This window comes from Acanthochromis polyacanthus, chromosome 8, assembly GCF_021347895.1.
Source record: "Acanthochromis polyacanthus isolate Apoly-LR-REF ecotype Palm Island chromosome 8, KAUST_Apoly_ChrSc, whole genome shotgun sequence".
Lineage (NCBI taxonomy): Eukaryota > Metazoa > Chordata > Actinopteri > Pomacentridae > Acanthochromis > Acanthochromis polyacanthus.
The window spans coordinates 24,975,252-24,992,213 of record NC_067120.1 but is presented as its reverse complement, the minus strand read 5'-3'; the positions used below and the strand labels follow the sequence as shown (position 1 = coordinate 24,992,213).

General features: G+C 45.5%; 1 protein-coding gene across 1 annotated transcript in view; it reads left to right on the top strand.

Moving 5' to 3' along the window:
- Window positions 1-16,962, top strand: part of LOC110959661 (voltage-dependent calcium channel subunit alpha-2/delta-4-like) — a 124,711-nt gene that overhangs the window by 14,114 nt on the left and 93,635 nt on the right. Inside the window, exons 4-9 of the mRNA XM_051951590.1 lie at window positions 2,445-2,504; window positions 11,224-11,386; window positions 11,478-11,609; window positions 11,923-11,983; window positions 13,792-13,942; window positions 14,477-14,551. Coding sequence (XP_051807550.1) covers window positions 2,445-2,504; window positions 11,224-11,386; window positions 11,478-11,609; window positions 11,923-11,983; window positions 13,792-13,942; window positions 14,477-14,551 — 642 coding nt within the window. The remainder of the gene's footprint in view (window positions 1-2,444; window positions 2,505-11,223; window positions 11,387-11,477; window positions 11,610-11,922; window positions 11,984-13,791; window positions 13,943-14,476; window positions 14,552-16,962) is intronic.

Here is a 16,962-nt window from a genome sequence, read left to right as displayed (position 1 = left end):
TGAGATATTATATTTATGTTTCACACAGATTTAATGGGTTAACATGAAGGTAAACTTATCTAACAAGATGCCTGGCATTTCTGTAGCATCTACCACACTACAAAATAGACTATTCAGCATTTTTATTTTATTTATTTATTTATTTTTAACCAAACACTCCGCTCTGACACACAGGAAACTGTGAACATTTTTGATTGTGGTTATATTTCTCAATTTAATTTTGTATATGGATGTTAAAGTTCATCTCCATTCACTGAGGTCATGGCAAAGATTTGTTGATTGGAAACATATTTGGGATACATCACAAATAAATATAATCCAGCAGAAATTATGTTTCTCTCAAAATATATAACTGATATAACTGAGAGAATGACAGTCTGGTTCTCACTGACAACACAAACACTATAAAACTAGTCTGAGCAAGTTGTAAAATTGTTGGGATTCAGTCAAACATGTGCCAGACAGAAAGTGAATTAGAAGAAGAAGAAAAATGCACAAAGTCCCAAAGTATCTTTCAGTTTGTTATGTATGAAACCCTAGAAGTCTGAATTTGTGTTTTTGAGAGTGTTATCATGTTATCAATACATTCTAGATTCAAAGTGGAAATACTGGATCTGACTGCTTTGATATGTCTTCTCATTTGGGGTCGCTTAGAAATGTCTTTGTTTTTTGAAAGAAAAGCAGTCCTTTTCAGTGAAGATAACATGAAATGAATCAGAAACACAGTCTGGACATTGTTAATGTGGTAACAGGAAAAGGTTTATTTTTAATGGAATATCTACGTAAGGGTACAGAGGAGCCTTAGAGATAGGGTGAGGAGCTCAGACATCCGGAGTTCACTGCTCCTTCGCGTCGAAAGGATCCAGTTGAAGTGGTTTGGCCATCTGAGTCGGATGCCTCCAGGGAGACTTCTTCTGGAGGTTTTCCGAACACGTCCATCTGGGAGGAGACCACGGGGCAGATCCAGAACACGCTGGAGGGATTATATATCTCGTCTGGCCTGGGAACGCCTCAGTATCCCCCAGGAAGAGGTGGAGGGACGTCTGGAATGACCTGCTTCGCCTGCTGCCTCCACCACCCGGCCCCGGATAAGCGGAAGTCAATGGATGGATGGACGGATGGATGGGTACAGAGGTCCATTTCCAGTAACCATCACTCCTGTCTTCTAATGCTACATTGTGTTAGCTAATGGTGTTGAAAGGCTAATTGATGATTCAAACAGTCTTGTGCAAATATGCTAGCACATGAAGGAAAGTTTTCATGGAAAACTTGTCTGGGTGACCCCAAACTTTTGAACAGTATTGCATTAAAATTGGAAATGTTAACAAGGTAGAGGGGAAAAAATATGTTTTTTTTCCCCAGATGGGATTTCAAATTCAGTCATTGTCCTAAATGACCTAACTGCCTCCTGATGCCACCTGTGTATAACTAACTAACTGCTATTAGTGTTCTTAGAAAGAAAGTGAATAATTGTAAATATCTGAATGCTGAGTTTTCCTTTAAGTGGGTTAATCTCTGAGGCATTCTTTTAAGCAGTGGTTCCCAACATGTGGTCCCTCCAAGAATTCCCAACAGATTGACAAGATTAAAGCTAAACAGATAAAAACTGTACACAAATTTTATTTTTTGTTCTTTTTGGTTTTGCTTGTTTTTGTGACATACCATAGTTTGTTGTGGATTATTCCTGGGTCAGTAAAGATTTTGAGGACATTTGGGCTTCAAATTTTTTCAAAAATTAACCTTCTCTTATACAATTTTGTGCTACATATTCATCAGTAATAGGTAATAAACTATCAAAGGCTTGACTGGTTCAGCTTACACATCAGTGGTACCGTTTTTAATCCATGTTTTATTTGTTGTTTGCTAACCCTACTCTAAATACAGTAACAGGGTTGCTAATCAATGCTTATGTTAGCTTTTTCTCAGGAGTAGACACTAGATATTTAGCGAACTGTTACTGCTGACCAAGAGGACAAACTTACTGATGGAAAACGGTAAAGAAAAAAGTTAAAATAATTTGTCTTATCCTTATGATATGCTTTACAAGGTTGCATGAGGTAGAGTGAAACATTCAATGAAGGCTGACGTTATGAAAATCTGAAAAATAGAAACCAGAACTACCCATTCTTTTGAAAAAACATTTGATGATGTTAATTCCAGTATCATATGATTCACTGTTTTCTTCTTCATTGTCAGCTGAAAAGGTTATGCTAACAGGCTTGTGGGCCTCAGGACAAGTAAATTTACACAACAACTCGTTGTAGTATTTTTACGAGGATTTTTTTAAAATTTGATGGGTGGGACTTAAAATGTCCTCCAATTCTGGAATGACCCTCCTCATATGGCACACATATTTTATCATTTCCCCCAACTTTTGTTTTCTTGTGTTTGTGGCGTGGACTCAGGCACTTGGGTTTACACTTCTTTCCTATTTCTTTTGTTAGAGGTTAGCGGAGTCTGCAGAGGACGCAGACCTGTACCATGAATTCAACGCTACCTTGCAGGTCAGTGCTTTCCTTTTGTCCTCATAACCAACCAGGTGACTTTTCAAGAGCCATCCTAGCTGTTTGCACGTTCACTTTTAGGTTGATAGAAAGCAAAACTTGTTGAATTAAACTTGCTAAAGTAAGACGATGCTCCACGACTATTGTATTTATCAGTCTATGTAACTGGTCAGTATCAGGTGTGGCCTTCTTGGGCTCAGGTTTGCTTTAGGCTGAAAACTAACATTAGCATGCTAACTGTGTGCCCCTCTGCAGTAGCAGCCGACCAATGTGCAGATTGGAGCTTTAAAGCTTCAGCTGACACCTGAAATTAGATTAGGTCAGACTTCACTGATCCTGTAAAGAAACTGGGTCGACACCACAGCAAAAAAACTACCTGCAGTAAGTAAATACTGTAGCATAATAAGTGCTATGCTATGAGTAGCCAGAAAGTGTCATAAAAGTGCACAAGACATGGATAGTTTTCAAAGGAAAGATGAGAACAAGTAATAATCTACAAATTCTTTGTTTTTTCATTGACTGGTGAATCTTAAATTGATAATGTAAATGAGAACTGATTTTCAATTGACCTTCCAGCTTTAATAAAGATTGAACAAATAAAATGAATAAAGATCACTAAGTAGATGATGTCAAACACTTTTGTTTCTTGCTCATTAACCTCATTTGTCTGTTAACAGATTTTTCGATGTGTTATTGTTTCAAATTTCCAAGTGAATGAGAAATTCATTTAGTTTACTTTGCAGGTCTAGGAATGCTTAAAAAATTCAAAATGATCATTTCTATACAAAATTAAGATAAGAGATAAACCTTTTTTTTTTTTTTTTACCAGGTATTGCTACTGAAAACAAAGTGACAATGCAGTGCCTAGTAGAAAAGCAATAGATGCAAGTATGATACATTACTAAAAATAAAAATCCATCCATCCATTTTCCTCTGCTTATCCGGGGCCGGGTCGCGGGGGCAGCAGGCGAAGCAGGTCGTTCCAGACGTCCCTCCCCCCGGCGACGCTTTCCAGCTCTTCCTGGGGGATCCCGAGGCGTTCCCAGGCCAGACGAGATATATAATCTCTCCAGCGAGTTCTGGGTCTGCCCAGAGGTCTCCTCCCAGACGGACGTGCTCGGAAAACCTCCAGAGGAAGTCTCCCTGGAGGCATCCGAATCAGGTGGCCAAACCACCTCAACTGGCTCCTTTCGATGCGAAGGAGCAGCGGCTGTACTCCGAGCTCCCTCCGGATGTCTGAGCTCCTCACCCTATCTCTAAGGCTGAGCCCAGCCACCCTACGGAGGAAGCTCATTTCGGCCGCTTGTATCCGCGATCTTGTTCTTTCGGTCACTACCCAAAGCTCATGACCATAGGTGAGGGTTGGAACGTAGATGGACTGGTAAATCGAGAGCTTCGCCTTACGGCTCAGCTCCCTCTTCACCACGACGGTTCGGTACAACGCCCGCATTACTGCTGATGCCGCACCAATCCGCCTGTCCATCTCTCGCTCCATTTTCCCATCACTCGTGAACAAGATCCCGAGATACTTAAACTCCTTCGCTTGGGGAAGCAACTCCCCCCCAACCCGGAGGAAGCACTCCACCGGTTTCCGGCAGAGAACCATGGCCTCGGACTTGGAGGTGCTGATCCGCATCCCTGCCGCTTCACACTCGGCTGCAAACCGCTCCAGTGTGTGCCGGAGGTCACGGTCTGAGGATGCCAACAAAACCACATCATCCGCAAAAAGCAGAGAAGCGATCCTGAGGCTCCCAAACCGAAAACCCTCCCCACCACGACTGCGCCTTGAAATCCTGTCCATGAAAACCACAAACAGGATTGGAGACAAGGGGCAGCCCTGGCGGAGTCCAACACCCACCGGAAACGTGTCTGACTTAATGCCGAGTATGCGGACACAGCTCTCACTTTGGTTGTACAGGGACCGAACGGCCCGTAACAACGAGCCTCGGACCCCATACTCCCGCAGTGCCCCCCACAAAGCCCCTCAGGGGACACGGTCGTACGCCTTCTCCAGATCTACAAAACACATGTAGACTGGCAGGTCATACTCCCATGACTCCCTCAGCAGCTCCGCAAGGGTAAAGAGCTGGTCCGCTGTTCCACGACCGGGACGGAATCCGCATTGCTCCTCCTGAATCCGAGGTTCGACTATCGGCCGAATCCTCCCTTCCAGCACCCTACAGTAAACTTTCCCGGGGAGGCTGAGAAGTGTGATACCACGGTAGTTGGCACACACTCTCCGATCCCCCTTTTTAAAAATAGGGACCACCACCCCGGTCTGCCACTCCCCAGGTACTGTACCCGATGCCCACGCGACATTGTATAGACGTGTCAACCAAGACAGTCCAACAATGTCCAGAGCCTTCAGCATCTCAGGGCGAATCTCGTCCACACGTGGCGCCTTGCCACCGAGGAGCTTTTTAACTACCTCGGCGACCTCTGCCACGGATATGGACGCAGATACCCCCGAGTCTTCAGGCTCTGCCTCCTCCATAGAGGACGTGTTTACCGGGTTCAGGAGTTCCTCGAAGTGCTCTTTCCACCGCCCGACGATATCCCCAGTACGGGTCAGCAGTTCTCCACCCCGACCATACACAGCCTGAGCGAAGCCCTGCCTCCCCTTCCTGAGGCGTCGAATGGTTTGCCAGAACTTCCCCGAGGTCAACCGAAAGTCCTTCTCCATGGCCTCCCCGAACTCCTCCCACACCCGAGTTTTAGCTTCCACAACTGCCGCAGCTGCCGCCCTTTTGGCCAGCCGGTACCTGTCAGCTGCTTCAGGAGACCCCCGAACCAACCAGGCTCGAAAAGTCTCCTTTTTCAGCCTGACGGCCTCCCTCACCGCTGGTGTCCACCAGCGGGTCCTTGGATTGCCGCCGCGACAGGCACCAGTGACCTTCAGACCACAGCTCCTAACAGCTGCTTCTGCAATGGAGGCTTTGAACATGGACCACTCAGAATCCATGTCCCCAACCTCCCCCGGGATGCAGGAGAAACTCTTCCGGAGGTGGGAGTTGAAAACCCTACGGACAGGGTCCTCCGGCAGACGTTTCCAGTTCACCCGCACTACACGTTTGGGTTTACCAGGTCTGTCCGGCAGTCTTCCCCGCCATCGGATCCAACTCACCACCAGGTGGCGATCAGTTGACAGCTCTGCACCTCTCTTCACCCAAGTGTCCAAGACATACGGCCGCAGGTCTGACGATACGACTATAAAGTCGATCATCGACCTTTGGCCTAAGGTGCTCTGGTACCAAGTACACTTATGAGCAACCTTATGCTCGAACATGGTGTTTGTTATGGCCAAACCATGACTAGCACAGAAGTCCAATAACAAAACACCACTCGGGTTCAGATCGGGCAGGCCGTTCCTCCCAATCACCCCCCTCCAGGTTTCTCCATCGTTGCCCACGTGAGTGTTGAAGTCTCCCCGGAGAACTATGGAATCCCCGGGCGGTACCCCTTCCAGGACCCCACCCAGAGACTCCAAGAAGGCCGAATACTCTGAACTGCTGTTCGGCGCATAAGCACAGACAACAGTCAGAGTTTTCCCCCCTGCAACACGAAGTCGCAGAGAGGCGACCCTCTCGTTCTCCGGGGAGAACTCCAACAAAGCGGCGCTCCGCCGGGGGCTTGTGAGTATCCCCACACCCGCCCGGCGCCTCTCACCCTGGGCAACTCCGGAGTAGGAGAGAGTCCAACCCCTCTCCAGGATTCTGGTTCCAGAACCCTTGCTGTGCGTGGAGGCGAGCCCAACTATATCTAGCCGGTATCGCTCCACCTCCCGCACCAGCTCAGGTTCCTTCCCCGCCAGTGAGGTGACGTTCCACGTCCCCAGAGCTAGTCTACGCCACCAGGGGGCGGCACGCCTAGGCGCCCGCTCCTGCCTACTGCCCGGTGGGCATAGCACCCGACCCCGACTTCCTGCCCTGTAGGTGGTGGGCCCACTGGGCGGTGGCCCCGTGTTACTTTTTCGGGCTTTGCCCAACCGAGCCCCACGGGACCCCAAGGCTCGGCCACCAAATGCTCCTGTACGAGCTCCCCCCCAGGTCTGGCTCCAGGGGAAGGCCCCGGTTTCCCTATCCCGGGCGAGGTAGCGGCTTTGCCTTTTGTCATTCTCATCAAGGTCTTCTGAATCGCTCTTAGTCTGGTCTCTCACCCAGGACCAGTTTGCCTTGGGAGACCCTACCAGGGGCTTATGCCCCGGACAACATAGCTCCCAGGATCACCGAGACACTCAAACCCCACCGCGATAAGGTGGCGATTCGACGAAATAAAATTAAGTAGGCTAAAGTAAGACAATAGAAAAGATTATGAGTTCATCAGCACATAAAAAGTTAAGTGTCATGAAAAAGTATTTGCCCCATTCTCGAATTGTTTTTTTTTTTTTGTTGTTGTTGCATATTTTCCCCACTTTAATATTTAGGGCTATCAAATAAATGTAAATATCTGACAAAAATAACCCAAGTTAACAAAAAATGCATTTTTTAAAATTATGATTTTATTTATTAAGGAGAAAAAAAGTATTCAAAGCTACCTGGATTTGTGTGAAGAAGTAATTACCGGATAAACATAACTGGTTGGGCCACCCTCAGCAGCAACAACTGAAATCAAGTGTTTTATATAACTGGCAATGAGTCTTTCACATCTCTGTGCAGATATTTTGGCCCATTCTTCTTTGCAGAATAGTTTTCATTCAGCAACACAGGAGGGTTTTCCATCACGAAGGGACTTTGTAAGGTCATGCCACAGCATTTCACAGCCTTTTTTTTTTAAGCCACTCAGAAGTCAACTTGCTGTTGTGTTTTGGATTATTGTTCTGCTGAAGAACCCAAGTGCGGTTCAGCTTGAGGTCATGAACTGGTGGCCGAACATTCTCCTTCAGGATTTTCTGTTAGAGAGCAGAATTCATAGTTCCATCAATCACAGCAAGTTGTCCAGATCCTGAAGCAGTAAAGCAGTCCCAGACCATCAGATCGCCACCACCACCATGTTTGGCTGTTGGTGTAATGTTCTTTTTTTTGAAATGCTGTGTTACTTTTACTCAAGATGTAATGACACACACATCTTTCAAAAAGTTCAACTTCGTCTAGTCCAGGGACACTCAAAGAGCCATTTTGACCTGTTTCTCACAGAAAAGAAAACACTGGGAGCCGCAAAATCCTTTTGGCATTTAAAATGAAGACAACACTGCATATATCGCTTTTTTTTTTACCTCTATGTCCTTGTTAAATCAGTTGTGATTAATTAATTACAAAGCCTCTAATTAGATAGATTCATTTTTTTAATTGTGTCCTACCACTAATATTTATCTTACTTGGTTAATGTCATTTTTGCTCCTGGACCTCATATGTTACGTAATGTTAGCTGGAAATCAATAATTTGCGAATTTCTATTTAACTTGTAAAATCTATTTATCTTAAGCTAATAACTTTTCTCCGGTAAGTCGCTGCCCTATCTTCCAAGATGACACTCCTCTGACTCTCTGACCTGCTGCCTGGATGCTGGACCTGACATCGAGCCATGCTCTCACAAGTAACGTCGTTTTAACCCGACCTATCAAAGAGTAGATACTGAGCAAGACAATTATCCGTAGTTTACCTTAATACTCACGAGTGCCTGACACAATGCGTCGGGAGACGGTCCAGGGGCTGGACAGGCTGGAGTCGGACAGGTTGACGGGACCGCTCCGGAGGATGGCCTGGGTGCACGACAGGCTGGGGCTGGACCGGGAGCAAAGAGCCAGGCCGACGGAGGTCCTCCGGTGGCCGGACTGGGAACCGGCAGCTGCGGAGGTTGGGCCCTCAGGAGGTCTGGCTGGGAACTGGCAGCCGGCCCGACGGGAACCTTCTGGAGGCCGGGCTGGGAACCGGCAGCAGGCCCGATGGGAACCCTCTGGAGGCCGGGCTGGGAACCAGCAACAGACCCGACGGGAACCCTCTGGAGGCCAGACTGGGAACCGGCAGTTGGATCGATGGGACCCCTCCGGGTGCCGGACTGGGAACCGATGATGATGGGACCCTTCTGGGGGTCGGGCTGGTGGCCGGACTGGAAACCGGTGACGGTGGGACCCCTCCGGGGGTCGGGCTGGGGGCCGGACTGGAAACCGGCGACGGTGGGACCCCTCCGGGGGTCGGGCCGGGGGCCGGACTGGAAACCGGCGACGGTGGGACCCCTCCGGGGGTGGAGCCGGAGCTGCAATGGGAGGCCCCTCCAGGGGCGAAGCCGGAACGGGAGGCCCCTCCAGGGGCAGAGCTGGAACCGGCAGCCCCTCCGGGGGCGGAGCTGGAACCGGCAGCCCCTCCGGGGGCTGAGTTGGAGCCGGAACGGGAGGTCCCTCCAGAGGCGGAGCTGGAGCCAGAACGGGAGGCCCCTCCAGGGGCAGAGCTGGAGCCAGAACGGGAGGCCCCTCTAGGGGCAGAGCTGGAGTAGGCTGGGACGGGACTGGGTTAGACAATAGTGGGACTGGAAGTAACTGGACTCGGCCTGAACTGGACTGGACTAGAACTGGACTGGACCGGAACCGGACTGGACTCAAGTTGGACTACAGACAGACTGCAGATGGAGCCTTTGGCTCCTTAGGCGCCACAGGAGAAGCTCTTGGCTTCTCTAAGACCGTGGGGGGAGTGTTAAGCTCCTCTAAGGGCATCAGGGAGACTTTACGCCTCTCAGAGGGCACTGGAGAGGCAGAACACCTCGACAAGGACGCGGAGGAGGCGGGATGCCTCGACAAGGAAACGGAGGAGGCGGGACGCCTCGACAAGGACACGGAGGAGGCGGGACGCCTCACCAAGGCTGAGGGGAAGGCGGGACGCCTCACCAAGGCCATGGGGAAGGCGGGACGCCTCCTGAAGGCTGCAGAGGAGGCGGGAAGCCGTCTTAAAACTGCAGACGGAGCTTTTAGCTCCTTAAATGCAGCATGAAGAGCTGCTTGTTCTCTGGGTGCTGCAGGGAGAGCCTGTTGCTCCTTCAGAGCCGCGGGGGGAGCCTGTTGCTCCTTCAGAGCCACGCGGGGAGCCTGTTGCTCCTTCAGAGCCACGTGGGGGAGCCTGTTGCTCCTTCAGAGCTGCAGGGGGGAGCCTTTAGCTCCTCAGATGCTGCGGCAGGAGCCTTTAGCTCCACAGACGCTGCGGCGAGAGCCTTTAGCTCCACAGACGCTGCGACGAGAGCCTTTAGCTCCTCAAACGCTGCAGTGAGAGTCTTTAGCTTTTTCAGAGCCGCAAGACGAGCCTCAATCTCTCTTGTGGCTACGGAAAGAGCTCTTAGCTCTTTCAAAACTGCGGGGAAAATTGGAAGCCTCAACGCTGTAGGGCCCACATGGACCGTAGACGGGGCAATGGCAGGGAGTAAGGTGGCATGGGGCCTCTCCTTGGCAGGGAGTGAGACGGTGTCGACCTGCTCGGGAACAGTGGCAGCGTCGACCCGCTCAGAGGGTGAGGCTGCATCAGAAACCTCTAACACTGCGGGCGAGGTGGCACAGAGCCCCTCCAGCGCCGCAGGTGAGGTGGCGCAGAGCTTCACGGGAGTAGGGGAGCTTCTTCTTTGTCTTGAGCCGTGCCTTCGATGGCCAGTCTTTGTGGCGGCAGGCTCGGCGGCTAACGGGGAACCAGAAACAGGTGGGCTGTCAGATCGGGGATTAGTGTGGTGAGAGGAGGGAACTGGAAGGGTGACGTGGGGCACGGGAGTGTTTAAAAATTCTCTGATGTAATCAGGAAGGTGGTCGATGAGCCCAGGCTTCTGGGCAGCCAATCTTCAGTCCTGGATCACCAGAATCTCTCTAGGGTCCCCCCATCAGTCCCAGTACAGGTAGCTAAGATCACAGAAAAACTTATTTCCCTCAAAAGAAAAAAATATCTCCAGGGAGGCACTTGGAGACCACCCTGGAGATTTTGGCCTTGAACCCCTCCCTAGGGAACCGCGTCGCCCCCTGGATGGCAGTTTTATTGCCAGCCGGGTTCCCCAAAAGGGAGCGTTCTGGTCGTGGCCAAACAAGGTGTCAGAACAGGGAAAAAAGAGAGGAAAGGGGAAAAAAAAACTCTGGGGTGCCTGCTGGGTTCTAGGTTGGCCGGTTCATTCTGTCACGCAACGGGTCCGGTGAACCCAAGCAGCAGGCAGGCAGGCAGATAGATGAAGAAATAAGGCTTTAATCTATATACATATAAATGAACAAAAGAGCATTCAGGGAAGGAGGCATGGGGAATTAACAGGGATGGGAATTTTCCGTGGATCCGCGGATTTCCGCGGATTTCATTTCAAGGATCCGTGGATTTCCGTGGATTTCATTTCAAGTTTGAACACTTTATTGTCGCTGATACTCCCGCGAGATGGTAACGACGTTAACGATAGCTTGTTAACGACGTTAACAAGCGTTAACAAGCTGTCGTTCGATTGTAAACAGCCCAGCGATCGGAAGTCGCTGCGCCGCCGCCGCCACCGCCGCCGCCGCCGCCGCCGCCGCTCCCCTGATGGCAATTCATGCCGGCTGTGCAGGGAGCACAGCCGCTCATCATTGAGCTGATGAGCCGGCTCACTGCGGACAGATCTGTGTGAAGACTACTTTGAAACTGTATTTGTATTGCATGTGTCCTTTCTTTCTTTGTTGTTAAGGTTTAGTGTTGTAAGTTGTAATTATCATTTTTTGACCAGGTTATGACAGATCCAGACTGTACAAAAAATCAATATTAGTGTGTGAAGCACTAATTCCTCTTGTTGTCTTTCTCAGTTTGATTACTACAACTCCATGCTCATCAACACCATGGATGAGGATGGAAACTACGTGGAACTGGGCTCAGAGTTTCCCCTTGAGGAGAACGAACATTTCAACAACCTAGCAGTCAACACTCAGCAGAGCAACATCCAGGTTCCTACCAACGTTTACAACAAGGGTCAGAGGTGCTTTACATCTGAAGGTCTCTCCAGCTGATGTGTCCCTGTTCACCAAAGATCTAAATCAGGTTGCTTCTGCCCTCTGTGTAGATCCAAACATCCTCAATGCCATCTACAACTCCGAGGCGTTAAACGATGTCTTCATCAATAACTTCCAGAAGGATCCTACACTCACCTGGCAGTACTTTGGCAGTTCTACTGGCTTCTTCAGGATCTACCCTGGTGGGTTTTGTTCTGAAGGACAGAGGAGAACTTTCTTCATTTTTGTTTTTTCCAGCTCAAGTTACACATTGTTTTCTACTACAGCATCATTTGCTCTGTTAATTATATGTCTTATTTTTTTTACCCCAAGAAAAAATGTATGTGTGGATGAAGCCAGTGCAATTGTAATGACAATTCCTGTAGTCTTTAATCTGTTGAAATAGCCAGTTAGGTGGATTTATCCATGTATTCATGTATGCTTTGCATGTTATTTCCACATCAGCTGGTTGTGTAAGTAATGTGTTGTGAACTGACTGTATGTGTTTTGTGTCAGGTATTAAATGGACCCCAGACTCTAATGGTGTGGCAGCCTTTGACTGCAGGAACAGAAACTGGTGAGTTTGTGAACAATGTTTGAGGGTGTTTCTCAGTTCCTCACAGGGCAGTTAGAAATACAACTTATATGAAGGTTTTCCGATTTATGAGCTTTATCGTGGATGCTGCTTAGGTAAAATTAGATGGTGATGTAATTAGAAATTAGTACTAACTGGAGTTGGTTGTACGGGCAGAAATAATCTCCTTTGCTGGTGTAGGGATCCCAAACTTCCCTCTAAGATGTTTTACAGTGATCAAGTCACAATACTCTGTAATTAGTTTTTATTATTAAAACAACCCTGCACTTGTCCAGAAAATATAGTACAGGTAGTTTAAACACACACTGAAGGAATTTCTCTGATGACTTCCTTGTTTTCTGGAATTATGTTGGACTTGATTTCAGCTAAGCTGTTTTAATTAATGACCCACTGAAACCTTGTGAGTTTGCACTGTTTACTGATATGAATTATGTTAAATACTTAAATGTCCTGCAGTAAACACTGTGGCAGATGGGTTGCTAAGTTTAGCCTATTAAAAAAGGTGTCGACGCACCGTCAGCAGGAAAAAACAAATACAAACACTGCATTATCCATTCTCTTTCACCGTTCTCTGGTTCAGAGTAAGCTTGACAGTAATACTGCCTGCCTTTCTGTGTGGGAATAAGAAAAGTCTCCAAAATTATGAACATTTGTTGAGCTATCAACTCTGACTCCAAATTTAAGGTCTTCACTAAATTTCACTAAATTTATATGCTGGGATACTGTGTTGTAATGAGGTATTGTTATTGTGTCCACTCACTGTATATTTTCCTTGAAAACAACAGAAATTAGGGAGAAAATACTTTGTATCCACTGAATTTCAGTCAGACTAAGGTTGTCATACGCTGGCTGTGTGTCAGCTGAGCAGCGTCCAGCCGTATTCCTGATCCTGTGCAAAAGACGATAAGCTGCTCCTTAGCCGGGTTACTGCAGTCCACATGGCACCATATGTGACTGTTCATGCATTTCTAAATAATACCAGGGAACTGCATATGTCCCTGAACTACAATACTGCAGCTGAGCTGCCAAAGCTGTATCTGCAGGGAGATGCAAACTGAAACTGAGAGGGACACATTTAGTTTAGAATTCGAACAATTTGTGTCTAAACCTTATGTGTGTGTAGCAGTTTTTATCTCACAAAGCAGTTTTACCACTGTTGAGTGTGGAGGTTTCCAAGATCAACATTTAATATTTTGCTTGATTATGTGGAATTAAAATTATAAATATTACTAGTATTTAATCTCTGTTGCACTGTGACTACTTAGCATTTTACTACAGATATCTAGTAAAAGCCCCATGTCAAATTAGTAGTAGCAGAAATGTCAAATTCAATTACAATTGTTGTGCATAATGATGCTCATTTGATATTTCCCACTGAAAACTGGTCCAGTACAGCATTTGAACAGCGTTAGCAGAAGTAATGGCAGCTGCCTTGAGACCATTTGAAAATGCAGTGAAATAGAAAAAAGCCTTACAGCAAGGAGTTTTTAGTAGAGATCTGAGACTGAAATTTAGTAGAACTTTGGCCTCAGGCTGCTATGACATGGTGGTAAAATGGCCATCATGTGGTTACTGGTGCAGTATCAGAATATTAGAAAAGGCTGCCTCCCACTTACTAAAGCTTCTGATGTCGTTACAGATATCTTAAACATCATTTTTGCTGAGTTAAACTCCAAGTTTACCTAGGCAGAATTTCAGTCCAACTTTTTGCCATAATAACTGTCATGAATGTTGCTAGTGTGCTCATGTCCATCTGGAAGTGGCCTCAGTCTTCTCCACTCATTGTGCAGGTACATCCAGGCAGCCACATCTCCAAAGGACATCATCATCATGGTCGACATTAGCGGCAGCATGAAAGGACTTAAGATGACCATTGCCAAACACACCATCAATACCATCTTGGACACACTGGGAGAGAATGACTTTGTGAATGTCATTGCTGTGAGTCAAATATGCATTATTTCCAGAATATGTCATCAGCTAAGTACAGTGTTAATTATTTTTGGGAAACAATGGCTGCTTTGGACAATTGGAAGTCCAGAAAATTGCACAACTTTTTAAGTGTTTCAGTGGCTATGTTTACTCTGCCGGGCAATCCCTGTTTTGCCACACTATTGAGGTGAATTCTGCTGTTTTCATGTTTAAGAATCTGCTCAAAATAATGAATGAGCAACCTTATGAGTGTTGGATTATCCTCACATAGCAGCCACTTGAACTAAAAGCCAGTATATTATTATCAGTTTCTGAATTGTAGAATAAAGTACAGCAGCAAATAAGGATGTTTATATCACAAATATATCTAGAATGCAAATGGCCTGTCACTTCAGATACTCACACCCAGTAGGAGAGCCATTTCCTGCTGGTGACTGCTTAACTGACTCTGTGAAGCTTCCTTCACTGGTCCTAGGGGTTTAAGCCACTGATTGTTTTTGCTGATGAACCTTCCTGTACCTGTGTGTCTCTTGCTGTCTGCAGTACACTGACTATGTTCGCTATGTGGAACCATGCTTCAAAGGCACTCTGGTCCAGGCCGACTTGGACAACAGAGAGGTAAGATTATTATCTGCTTCATGGAGGCTTAAAGGGTTGGTAAGGTTTCTTGCCACCCATTACACATACACACACAGACACACATAGGGATGCCCTTAGCAGCATCATCAGATCAGCCACTTGGCCTACTTTTTGGTGCCACATCAGAAACCACAACAAGTCAGGCTGAGACATTTTTCTTTTTCAGTTTTCTCAATGGAGTAGAAGCTTAAGGTTAGATTTCAAGACAAGATCCTACTGTCATATTGTTAGAACTTCCACCCACATGAGATATAAATTCAGACTAGAGAAATACATGAATGAAGTGTATTTGCATGGTAGACATCTCCAGTTTTCTATATAATAATCGGTAACACTTTATAATAACTATACACTATTAAGCATTAGTTAAGCATTGGTTCAGCATAATTTAAGCATTAGTTAATCCTTAAATCCTCATGAACTCATCATGAATTCACCATTAGTAATGCATTACAAAGCATTAGTAAAGACAGTTTTAAATGTTCAACTAACACATTATTAAGCATTAGTTAAACATTAGTAAAGTGCTTAATTCATCGTTAACTCATCATTTGTAACTAATTAGTTATACGTGCTTAATTAATCATGAATTCATGATCTGTATGGCATTTATTATGCATTACTAAGCACTTAATAAATCCGGTTAAAAATGTTTTGTTGCTCATTGATAATCTCAGTTGTTAATACTTTATAAAGGGTTAGCAACTGTGTTAGTATATGATTTACAAACAAATATTCATACTCAATGAATAACTTATTAATGTGGTTACTACTCATTAGTTAAGTATATTCCGTGAGCCCATCTAAAGTGAGGACTATCTATGCTTTATAAAGCATTTATAAATGACACAGAAGCAAAGATATACAAAGTGTCAGTTTTATTGGTCCCAAACAATACAAGCTCTTTTAAATACACACTTTAAACAAATACAATCTATAAAATTTCAAGTAAACTTGACAAACATCTTCAAATAACAACAGTCTGTGATCGTATAAAATAGAAAAATAAAATACAAGCTCTTTTAAATACACACTTTACAATCCTTAACATTTCAAGTAAACTGGTGAACTATCTCTTTAGGTCACACACACCAGAGGTAAGTGGCTAACTTATTCTGGGATTCCGCCAGTGCATTTCAATGGGAAACGAGTACATTCCTCCTCCTGCCAAAGGTAAAAGTTGCAGGAGGAGGAATCCGCTCGTTTCCCATTGAATTACATTGGCGGAATCCCAGAATCAGGAAGCCACCTACTTCTGGTGTGTGTGTGCCCTTGAATTGCACAAAGTGCTTTACAGTAAAACAAATATACCGTTTTCAAATATTGCAAGATAACACTAGATAATTTCTGCAACCTGTTTGCCTCTACGATCAGCTGTCATCTCTCCTGCGGGTTCTCTCTCCGACTTCCGCATTTGAGAAAAATAAAAAAAAAACCGCGCGGTCTCGCTCTCCAGAACCGCGGAGGAGACTGGGACTTGTAGGACTCTGGGACGTGTAAGACGCTACTGCGCATGCTCTTACCGTCCAAAACGCTAGTGCGCATGCTCCAAAATGCAGAAGTCACGCTGGAGAGATCGTAGAGGCAAACAGGTTGCAGAAATTATCTAGTGTTATCTTGCAATATTTGAAAACGGTATATTTGTTTTACTGTAAAGCACTTTGTGCACTTCAAGGGCACCCACTTACCTCTGGTGTGTGTGCCCTAAAGAGATAGTTCACCAGTTTACTTGAAATGTTAAGGATTGCAAAATGTGTATTTAAAAGAGCTTGTATTTTATTTTTCTATTTTATACGATCACAGACTGTTGTTATTTGAAGATGTTTGTCAAGTTTACTTGAAATTTTATAGATTGTATTTGTTTAAAGTGTGTATTTAAAAGAGCTTGTATTGTTTGGGACCAATAAAACTGACACTTTGTATATCTTTGCTTCTGTGTCATTTATAAATGCTTTATAAAGCATAGATAGTCCTCACTTTAGATGAGCTCACGGAATATACTTAACTAATGAGTAGTAACCACATTAATAAGTTATTCATTGAGTATGAATATTTGTTTGTAAATCATATACTAACACAGTTGCTAACCCTTTATAAAGTATTAACAACTGAGATTATCAATGAGCAACAAAACATTTTTAACCGGATTTATTAAGTGCTTAGTAATGCATAATAAATGCCATACAGATCATGAATTCATGATTAATTAAGCACGTATAACTAATTAGTTACAAATGATGAGTTAATGATGAATTAAGCACTTTACTAATGTTTAACTAATGCTTAATAATGTGTTAGTTGAACATTTAAAACTGTCTTTACTAATGCTTTGTAATGCATTACTAATGGTGAATTCATGATGAGTTCATGAGGATTTAAGGATTAACTAA